The sequence below is a fragment of the Trachypithecus francoisi genome, unplaced genomic scaffold (genome assembly GCF_009764315.1).
Source record: "Trachypithecus francoisi isolate TF-2019V2 unplaced genomic scaffold, Tfra_2.0 Lachesis_group7, whole genome shotgun sequence".
Classification (NCBI taxonomy): Eukaryota; Metazoa; Chordata; class Mammalia; order Primates; family Cercopithecidae; genus Trachypithecus; species Trachypithecus francoisi.
Window position 1 is genome coordinate 95,599,198 of NW_022681472.1, and position 11,240 is coordinate 95,610,437.

The 11,240-nt window shown below is 48.7% G+C and overlaps 1 protein-coding gene across 1 annotated transcript in view; it reads right to left on the reverse strand.

The window, feature by feature from the left end:
* TRAPPC9 (trafficking protein particle complex 9) overlaps nucleotides 1-6,656 on the reverse strand; it is a 705,809-nt gene extending 699,153 nt beyond the window's left edge. Inside the window, exons 1-2 of the mRNA XM_033202702.1 lie at nucleotides 6,063-6,656; nucleotides 3,807-3,986 (exon numbers count right to left, since the gene is read on the reverse strand). Of these exons, the coding sequence (XP_033058593.1) occupies nucleotides 3,807-3,986; nucleotides 6,063-6,646 (764 nt within the window). The 5' untranslated portion in view covers nucleotides 6,647-6,656. The remainder of the gene's footprint in view (nucleotides 1-3,806; nucleotides 3,987-6,062) is intronic.
* Nucleotides 6,657-11,240: the final 4,584 nt, after the last annotated feature.

The following is an 11,240-nucleotide window of genomic DNA, read 5'->3' on the forward strand; positions in this document are numbered from 1 at the left end:
AAACTGATTTACTTTAGTCTTCCAAGTATAAGAGGAAGGCAGCATAATTAGGAGAGAGAACATGCATTTATTTAAAGTCTGAAGGACCTGAGTTTGAATCCTGCTGTTTCATTACTAGCTGGGTGACGCTGGACTCATTATTTAACCCCTCTGAGAATGCTTCCTCTCAGCAAATTGGGCCTGTTACCATCTGCTTCAGGTGGCATCAGTGCAACATAAATGAAATAGGTAGGTGGGTGGCTAACTGGCGTCTGATGTATAGTCGCATTCGTTTCCCCTCTTCTCCCCTTTTAAACATGTATTACTCCCATAGTCAGGTTGAAGCCTCTGATGATAGGCTCTCTTATTTGTCCTCATATCCACTCAGCATAGTGCCTTACACTCAGAAGTGTCAAAGAAGAACTGCCTCCAGCCGGGCACAGTGGCTCACTCCTATAATCCTAGCACTTTGGGAGGCCAAGGCAGGTGGACTGTCTGAGCTCAGAAGTTCAAGACCAGCCTGGGCAACATGGTGAAACCCTGTCTCTACTAAACAAAATATAAAAATTAGCCAGGCATGGTGGCACACACCTGTAGTCCCAGCTACTCGGGAGGGAGGCAGGAGAACTGCTGGAATCTGGGAGGCAGAGGTTGCAGTGAGCTGAGAACATGCCACTGCCTGCAGCCTGGGCAACAAAGTGAGACTCTGTCTAAAAAAAAAAAAAGAACTGCTTCCTCGATAGTAACTAGCAATGTTCATAAGAGGGTTTTGTTTTTTGTTTTTTTATCTTTTGTTAAAAAGAGCTATTCCAGAACTATCCAACAGCCCCTCCCCCAACTCCCCAGCGCCTCTCTCCTCAAGATGCCCTTCCTGATCTGCCCTTCTGGGTCCATGGGAAAGCAGTCTGCTCAGCTGGGACTCCATCCTGCTGCCAGGACAGAGGAGGTGAAGGGCAAATCTGGCTACATCATTCCCTTCGGATTTCTTTAGTAGCAGCCCCACTCCCAGCACCTTTAGAAGAAGTGACAGCTGCACCTAAAACCCCAAACCCCATGGAATAACATAGAAAACCCCAGCCAGGAACGGTGACTCACGCCTGTAATCGCAACACTTTGGGAGGCTGAAGCAGGCGGATTACCTGAGGTCAGGCACTCAAGACCAGCCTAGCCAACATGGTGAGACCCCCATCTCTACTAAAAACACAAAATTAGTGGAGCGTGGCTGCAGATGCCTGTAATCCTAGCTACTCAGGAGGCAAGGCTGGAGAATCACTGGAATCAGGGAGGCGGAGGTTGCAGTGAGCTGAGATGGTACCACTGCATTCCAGCCTGGGCAACAAGAGTGAAACTCCAATCTTGGGAAAAAAAAGAAAAAAAGGATCTGGGCTGTCCTCCAGTCTCCTGGTCATGGCAAGCACCCAGGGGTCAGCCCGGGGCCTTCCTCCTGCCTCCATGTGTGAGAGACAGTGCCTTTCCTAAGTGACCTGTGCCAGGAGAGACCTCCCTGATTAGCAGGTGCCCTCCCGAGGTGACTCAGCACACATTTACGGGAAGCTTGTGGTGTGCTGTGCTAGGTGCTGGGGCACCAAGCTATGATATACTTTGGAGACAGAGATGGGGAAAAGATGATGGACAGAAGGGAGAAATCTGTCTTGAGAGTGTGACTCAAACAACACGGCACCCGGTGGGCTGTTTCTTACCATGGGGAAAACTGGGAGGCCATGGGGGGGTGTTTTATTTGTTTTTGTTTTTGTTTTTTTTGAGACGGAGTCTCGCTCTGTCGCCCAGGCTGGAGTGCAGTGGCCGGATCTCCAAGATTTTCCATTTAACCTCATGTAGGTAAGACATAGCTGTGTCTACCACTTTTTTTTTTTTTTTTTTTTTTGAGACAGAGTCTTACTCTCTCACCCAGGCTGGAGTGCAGTGGCACGATCTTGACTCACTGCAAACTCTGCCTTCTGAGTTGAAGTGATTCTCCTGCTTCAGCCTCTCAAGTAGCTGGGATTACAGGCACATGCCACCACACGCGGCTAATTTTTTTATTTTTGGTAGAGACAGGGTTTCACCATGTTGGCCAGGCTGATCTCGAACTCCTGACCTCAGGGGATCCACCCGCCTCGGCCTCCCAAAGTGTTGGGATTACAGGTGTGAGCCACCGCGCCCAGCCTGATGTGGGTTTTAGAATGGCCTATATCTCCTTTATGGTGGAAAGTCGCTGAGGTGAAGGAAACCAGAAATGGCATGCTCAAGGCAGAAGCAAAAGAAAAGACGGGCAGCCGCGCCCTCCCGCAGCTCCCCTGGCCACTAGCACGCTCCAGCGCCAGCGCTCCTTGCCTTCATGCACGGCCCACAGCCACAGCGGGGAATGACATGCCAGAAAACGTTGGCTCAGAAGCCCAGGATCAAGCAGTGCAGCTATCCCAGGAAAACCCCCTACAGCTGCCTAAATCAATTAGCAATTCACGTCCTCAAAACAAACACACAAAAGAATAAAGGTTCATGTGTCACTAAATGCTACAGACTGAACAAGGTCCCCCAGAGCAAGTATTTTAGCAAACACCAAACGCCAATGGGTTACGTGCTAAAAAAAAAAAAAAAAAAAAGCTAAAATTAAAAAACATATTTTAAAAAAATGAAAAGACTATCCAGTTACCATAAGATTTAGGCAGCAGTGTTTGTTTTTTAAAGCAGTGAAGGCTATGAGAAGGCAGCACAGAGGGAAATCTAGCGATTTTTAATGCAACATGTTCACAGCCTACCTTTTCACACCCAATAACACACTCACAGGGCAGTATGACAGAAAAAAAGAAAAAGAAAAGAAAGAGGAACAAGCAAAAATTAGAAACATATAAGAACAGAAATAATTTTGATAGCTACAACACTACACGGACAAGAACGGGCCATGGGTTTTTGTGAGGGGCACGTGTGAGCTTGAGAGTAAATTACAGCTGCACCTCATGTCCCAGGGAAGTCCAGGACCTGAAGGGAGAATGATCTGTCAGGGGCCTATCAGCATGGTCAGTGTGTCAAACCATAACTGGACTTACATCTGGACATTTCCTGTTGAGCTACCAAATACTACCCCGTTCCAGGTTGGACACTTTCTCACTCCCACCAAGAGTTGCAGGGGAGAGCAAGGCTCTGTTCCTGCACCAAATCATTCCTTCAAAAATTAGAGAATCGGCCAGGCAAGGTGGCTCACGCCTGTAATCCCAGCACTGTGGGAGGCTGAGGCAGGCGGATCACTTGAGGTCAGGAGTTCAAGACCAGCCTGGCCAACATGGTGAAACCCTGTCTCTACTAAAAATACAAACATTAGCCAAGTGTGGTGGCGCACGCCTGTAATCCCAGCTACTCAGGAGGCTGAGGCACGAAGAATCGTTTGAGCCCAGGAGGCGGAGGTTGCAGTGAGCCGAGACGGCGCCACTGCACTCCAGCCTGAGTGACAGAGCAAGACGACATCTCCAAAAAAAAAAAATTGGAGAACCATGGAGAAACAAAAGCAACAACAGGTTACCCATTACGAGAGGAGGATGTATTTTATTTGAGTTCACTGGTGTCATGATCTCACTGAACTTCAAATGCTAACTGACATCTAATTGCGGTTGTCCCACTATAGTGAGCAAGCAGCTGTATTTGCCACTGTATTTTCAGTGCCTGGAGCCATGCCTGGCATATGAAGGCTCTCAACGAACACTTGTCAGTCATTATCCACCACGTGTGATGCACTGCATAGCAGCACACTCCCATTCCTCCTGCGGGGTTGTGAGCACAGATTTCAAAAGGCAAAAAAGACCTGGCATTCGAAGGTGGATCTGCAACCTCACCGCCGAGAAGTGGGTGACTGAAAAATGTCACTGGTGCCCATGTGGCAAAGGAAGAAGGCATGAGTCAAGGGGTCAGAGCGGGGTTCCTCATCCATGCTGCCTGTGAGCTTCAACCCTTCACCCCTTCTCTGTAAAGCAGGGGCAGGCCACTCCCTGCCAACCTCGCAGGTGGCCGCCAAGCTGTGCATAGCATAGAGCAACACCTTATCAGGGATGACTCCCACAGGTGCCTGCTGGCTGGACAGCAGTGTGCGCTCTTCAAGAGGCACAGGAGGCGCAGCAGAAGGCAACGAGGTGAGGTAGAAAGGCCCTGGGTCTCAGAGACAGACCTGGAGCTTGTGTCAGCTCTGCTGCTCGGTGGCTGCCCAGGTCTCTAAACCTTGCTGCCTCAGCCCCACATCAGCCAGCACAGCAACCCGGCGGAGATCACAGGGCTGCCGTGAGGATTCAATACAGAGCAGGTCTACGGCATGCCTTTCCCTTTCCTGAAGCCAAATATACACATTTGGGTGAAGAAGTGAAAATTCCTTCCTTCCAGACCCTGCAAAGCACCACAGGCAGGTGTGACTGAGGCTATTCTATGCTTCCAACTCTGAGGGCTGGACTTAGACTACTGTGTCTCAATGCTCTGATCATTTCTCCTCATACTTACCAACAACCAGAAGGACACCGTTTGACCTTAGAGAAATTTTAGAAACATACTGAGCACCTACTTTGCAGCAGGCACTGTGGTGGCATGCACATGACATCACTGAATCCTCACCTGTGGCTCATCAGCCAATCCTACACAGGAGGAGGGAGAGCCCTGTCCAAGCCAGGAGGCCAGTGACTGACACAGTGACACATCACTTTCCCTGGCAAATGGGGACGCCCTCTTGGCAAACAGTTGCTGCCTAGGCTTGCATCTCATCCAGCTCTGCAGAACAGCCACCATGGCAAGACAGAGCAGCGAGCAGAGAGTGGAAGGAAGTGGCAAGGAAGAGCTCATCTGAAATTCTGATTTGAAATAAAGTTTTAGACTTAATAACAGGCAAGATGGGAAGCCAACCTTTTCCTGCTCTATCCAACACTCCTTGGACACAGAGAGAACAGACATACTTTTCATTTGTATAAGGTAGCTGTTTAGGAGCTGCCAGGTGGTATTTCTGGCACCCGATACCTGTGCTTGGCTGCTCTGTAAGTGAGGAATTCGACACTGTGGCCATCAGGAGAGAAAAGGTAGCCACATACGCAGGGTGCACAGCCTGGCAATCAGGAGACATGGGCTCTACTTCTAGCTCAGCTAGGACCTAGCCCTTACCTCTCCACATTCACCCTCTCATCTGTGAACCAAAGGGACGAGACTGAATAAGTGTTCAAACTGTGCTCTAGCACAGTGCTGTCCAACAGAAATAAAACGCAAGCCACATACGTAAATTTCAGTTTCTAGTTGCCACATTTTTAAAAGTAAAAATGAAACAGTTGATACTGATTTTTAAAATATAGTTTATTTAACCTAAGATAGGTAAAATACTATCATTTCAACACATAATCTATATAAAACATATTAGCAAGAAAGTTGGCCAGGCACGGAGGTTCACACCTGTAATCCCAGCACTTTGGGAGGCCAAGGCAGGCGGATCACTTGTGGCCAGGAGTTCAAGACCAGCCCGGCCAATGTGGCAAGATCCTATCTCTATTAAATATAAAAAACTTAGCCAGGCACGGTGGCACATGCCTGTAGTCCCAGCTACTTGGGAGGCTGAGGCATGAGAATCACTTGAACCCGGGAGGTGGAGGTTGCACTGAGCCAAGATCGCACCACTGCACTCCAGCCTGAGAGACAGGCTGTCTCAAAAAAAAAAAAAAAATTAGCAAGAAAGTTTATTTTTGCAGAAGTAAGTCTCAAAATCTGGCATGGGTTTTATTCACAGCCCATCTCAACTCAAACTAGCCTTGTGTCTAGTGCTCAAAAGCCACAACTGGCTGTGGCTGCTTTATGGGACAGAGCTCCAGGAGTCCCACAAGTGGAGCCCCACTAAAAAAAAGGGGAGTGTACACGACAACTCTAAAAGACTCCCCCAAACCAAAGGCTGTCTCTGTCTTTAAAAGTCACTGGTTTTTTAGCAGCACTCAAACAGATTCTGACAGAAAGTCATTAGTTTTAAAAACCAATGGACAATACCTTTCTACTCCATGCTGCAATAAAATTCTGCCATGCGCTTTCCCTTTCTGATGTAGGGAAGCCAAGGGGCCTGGGTCTCTAGGTAAACTTACCTGCTGTCTGTGTCCAGTCCTACAAAATCCTTTTTCTCAAACGGGACACAGAGAAGGGGGATCTTATCCCCAGATTTGTCTGTGGCTCTGTCCAGACGCTTGGACTCCAGCACAATGAAGAGTGACTCGATGAAGTCCTCGATTCTCTTCTCCACTGTCTGGCAGTCCTCGTAGTTGGGGTAGAAGGCCACGTCGGTGCGCGGCTGCTCCACGATCTCCCCCTGCAGCCCGAAGACAAAGAGCCGGGAGTCATACAGCGTGGAGCCGTAGATCTCCTTCTGCACGTGGAACTTCTCAAAGGTCTGCGGCCAGTCCTTGGCCGAGAAGCAGTCTGTGATGGTGATGAGGCCCACGACTTTGCGGTGGGTCTGGAAGTCACCCCACTCGTTGTTCTCAGGTGGATAGTGGTGCCTGTAGCGGATGTAGAGGACCCGCTGGGAGTCCCGCACGCTGATCTGACTCACAGAGCAAATCCTCTTATAGATCCTGAAGAAGTTCTCCTCGGAGACGATGCCCACAGGCTGGACCACCACGAGCAGCGTCTGGTGGTCCTCAGCACACTGCATGTAGTCAGGGACGCTCATTTTGAAGTCCCTGTTCAGAGAGAAGAAATGAGGCTGTGAGACGCAGAGTCCTGAGAGCTGACAGCCCACTCTGGGAGGCAGTGACTCTGACCTTCACTAGCCACAGGCAGGGGAAGCCCCAAGGAAAGCCATAGCGTCAACAGGTCTTAGGGCTCCACACGTGGCTATCACAGCTCTGATCACAATGCGGTAACTGTTGACCTTCAGTCCCTCGGCCTCAGCTTGGAGCTTCTGCAGAAACGGGGCTGTTTCTTGTCTTTCTATTCCCACTACCTAACCAGGAGTAGTAAGAGTCAGTGCTCAAAAATATCTGTTGAGTGAATGAATAAACACGTGTGTCATTGCTCCCCCATCCCCTCAACAGGATATTAAGAAAAATCCACCATGCAGTCAGATCTGGATTTGAATTCTGGGCTCCCTGGAACTCCTCAGCTACAAAATAGTGGTGATAATAGAACTTGTCTTGGCCGGGCACGGTGGCTCACACCTGTAATCCTAATACTTTGGAAGGCCAAGGCTGGCGGATCACGTGAGGTCAGGAATTTGAGACCAGCCTGGCTAACATGGTGAAACCCCACCTGTACTAAAAATACAAAACTTAGCCGGGCGTGGTGGCACGTACCTATAACCCCAGCTACCCAGGAGGCTGAGGCAGGAAAACTGCTGGAACCTAGGAGGTGGAAGCTGCAGTGGGCTGAGATCGTGCCACTGCACTCCAGCCTGGGTGACAGAGTGAGACTCCATCTCAAAAAAAAAAAAAAAAACAAGGTGGGGCACAGTGACTCATGCCTGTAATCCCAGCACTCTGGGAGGCCGAGGTGGGCGGATCACGAGGTCAGGAGAGACCGAGACCATCCTGGCTAACATGGTGAAACCCCGTCTCTACTAAAAATACAAAAAATTAGCTGGGTGTGGTGGCAGGTGCCTGTAGTCCCAGCTACTTGGGAGGCTGAGGCAAGAGAATGACATGAACCCAGGAGGCAGAGCTTGCAGTGAGCCGAGATCCCGCCACTGCACTCCAGCCTGGGCAACAGAGCCAGACTCCATCTCAAAAAAAAAAAGAATTAAAAGAAAAAGAACTTACCTTATAAAACTCTATTTAGATTGAGGAGGTTGCGAATGTAAAGGACCTAGCATTGTGCCTAACATAAAAGGAGAGATTACACAAATATACCACTGCTCCTTTATAAACGGGAGAGCTGCCATAACCTCTCTGAGCCAATTTTGTCGGATATAAAAAGAAAACGTTATTACCTGATTCCCCAGAGCTGGGGAAAAATTAAATTAGATGACCCACATGAAAGAATCTGGCTCATAGGAGATCCTCAATACATGTTTGTTGAAGGAATTAGTGAACAAACAAACAATGGACAATCGAATGAATGCTGGTCCCAGCCCACAGCTGGTCAGGATGGAAACCCCACTGCCTGGAAGTCAGGGCTGATATTCAACTCCCAGCTCTACAAGCACGACCTGGGTGACCTGGAGCAAGCCTGTGCACCTCCCTGAACCCCAGTTCCATCGTGAATAAAAATGAGGATAGTAACACATACCTCAAGGTGTCAGCAAGTCAACATTCTGGTTGTGATAACGTACCATGGTTTTATAAGATGGCACCACAGGGGGAAATTGGGCAAAAGGTATATAGGATCTCTCGGTATTATTTCTGACAAATACACATGGAGCTACAACTACTATAGTCTCAAATAAAAAGTCTAGTTTTTTTAAAGGTGAGGGAGATTAAATGAGCTCTCTATATACACACCTCCACTGTCCCCATCAGCGGGCTCACATTTCCTCAGGGCATTTGGCCATGGTCCCCATGGCCAGAGGCAGCTGTACTATGAGCTAATGGGGTTCAGCTTCAGGCCCCTTCCATGGCCCTCTTTCTAGCTTTTTTTTTTTTGAGACGGAGTCTCACTCTGTCGCCCCGGCTAGAGTGCAGTGGCGTGATCTCGGCTCACTGCAAGCTCCACCTCCCAGGTTCACGCCATTCTCCTGCCTCAGCCTCCCAAGTAGCTGGGACTACAGGTGCCCGCCACCATGCCTGGCTAAGTTTTTGTATTTTTAGTAGAGACAGTGTTTCACTGAGTCAGCCAGGATGGTCTCGATCTCTTCCTTCTGATCTACCCGCCTCAGCTTCCCAAAGTGCTGGGATTACAGGCGTGAGCCACTGCACCTGACTAATTTTGCATTTTTAATTTTGTTTTCTTTTTCTTAAATAGGAAGCCCAAAACTGCATGACCTTCAGGTCACCAAAGCCTGACTGCAGAGATCATGGCAGTAACCCTCCCAGGTGAGACACTAAGATTAAAATGACATAGCCACAAGACCTCTGTGAAATTCTAATGGCAAGCTTCTCACCCTGCACTGAGAGGAGGACTCAGTGTTGGGGGCTATCCCATTCTGAACATGCAGATCCCACAATGGACTATACACGGCAACCCCACCACTACAAACTTCAAAAATGCACATGGATAGGGGAGTATGGACAAAATTATATTTAAAGAAAAGGAAACCCTAGCCTCCCAACATGTCTTGTTTCTGCCCAGGATCTAAATGGTTCACAAGTATATTCTATGTGTATGACTCGGCCCAAGTCCCCGACTCCAGTGCTCACGCTCTTAAGGAGCACTCTCTCCTGCCCTTTGCCCACAACGATTCCCTAAAGAGTCTTTTCTGCACACAAAAACCACCTTGGAAAGAACCAAAATCAAATCATCTTCCAACAAAGAGGCATAACACCCCTCGGAGGACATATCAAAATACTGAGCAGGGGAGACTGGAGAGGTCATGTTTCTCAAAAGCAGGCATGGGTTTAACAGAAGTTGAGAAACACTGAAGCCTTCATTCTACAGAGGAGAGTGCGGCCCACCGCAGATGAAGAAAGGGCCGTATTTTAAAAGTATCATCTCGGCCAGACATGGTGGCTCACACCTGTAATTTGGGAGGCCGAGGTGGGAGGATCACTTGAGGTCAGGAGGTCGAGACCAGCCTGGTCCACATGGCAAAACCCGGTCTCTATTAAAAATACAAAAATTAGCCAGGAGTGGTGGCACACACCTGTAGTCCCAGCTACTCCGGAGGCTGAGGCAGGAGAATTGCTTGAACTCAGGAAGTGGAGGAGGCAGTGAGTCAAGATCACACCATTGCACTCCAGCCTGGGCAACACAGTGAGACTCCATCTCAAAAAAATAAATAAATGAAAATAATTTAAAAATAAAAAGTGGCCGGGCGCGGTGGCTCAAGCCTGTAATCTCAGCACTTTGGGAGGCCGAGACGGGCAGATCACGAGGTCAGGAGATGGAGACCATCCTGGCTAACACGGTGAAACCCCGTCTCTACTAAAAAAAATACAAAAAAAAAAAAAAAAAAAAACTAGCCGGGCGAGGTGGCGGACGCCTGTAGTCCCAGCTACTCGGAGCTGAGGCAGGAGAATGGCGTAAACCCGGGAGGCGGAGCTTGCAGTGAGCTGAGATCCGGCCACTGCACTCCAGCCTGGGCGACAGAGCGAGACTCCATCTCAAAAAAAAATAAAAATAAAAATAAAAAGTATTGTCTCATCTAAAAAGCAGCATAATCAGCCAGGTGCGGTGGCTCACATCTGTAATCCCAGCACTTTGGGAGGTCGAGGCAGGCAGATCACTTGAGGTCAGGAGTTGGAGACCAGCCTGACCAACATGGAAAAACCCTGTCTCTAATAAAAATACAAAAAAATTAGCCAGGCGTGGGGGTGCATGCCTGTAATCCCAGTTACTCAGGAGGCTGAGGGAGGAGAATCGCTTGAACCCAGGAGGTGGGGGTTGCAGTGAGCTGAGATCGTGCCACTGCACTCCAGCCTGGGCGATAAGAGACTCCCTCTCAAAAAATAAAAAAATAAAAAAAATAAAAACACCTGACCTCACACCTGTGATCTCAGCACTTTGGGAGGCCAATTCGAGTGGACTGCCTGAGGACGTCAGGAGTTTGAGACCAGCCTGGCCAACATGGCAAAACCCTTTCTCTACTAAAAATACAAAAATTAGCCAGGCATGGTGACATACACCTGTAATTCCAGCTACTTGGGAGGCTGAGGCACAGGAATCGCTTGAACCCAGGGAGGAGGAGGTTACCGTGAACTGAGATCACACTACTGCACTCCAGCCTGAGTGATAGAATAAGACTCTTAACAAAAAAAAAAAGACGCCAGCTACTGAGCCAGTTCTGGTATCTGAGAATAAGCTAATACAGGTATTAAAACAGCAAAAATACATATCTTCAACTTGGTAGTTCCTCCATAGAGCTACCATAAAACCAGCAATCCAAGAGATCTGAAAACATGTGTCCACACCAAAAACTTGTACAGGAATGTACATAGCAGCATTATTCCTCTTTTCTTGAGACGGAGTTTTGCTCTGTCACCCAGGCTGGAGTGCAGTGGCAGGATTTCAGCTCACCTCAACCTCCACCTCCCAGGTTCAAGCCATTCTCATGCCTCAGCCTCCTGGGAAGCTGGGACTACAGGCGTGAGCCACCATGCCTGGCTAATTTTTGTATTTTTAGTGGAGATGGGGTTTCGCCATGTTGTCCAGGCTGGTCTTGAACTCATGACCTC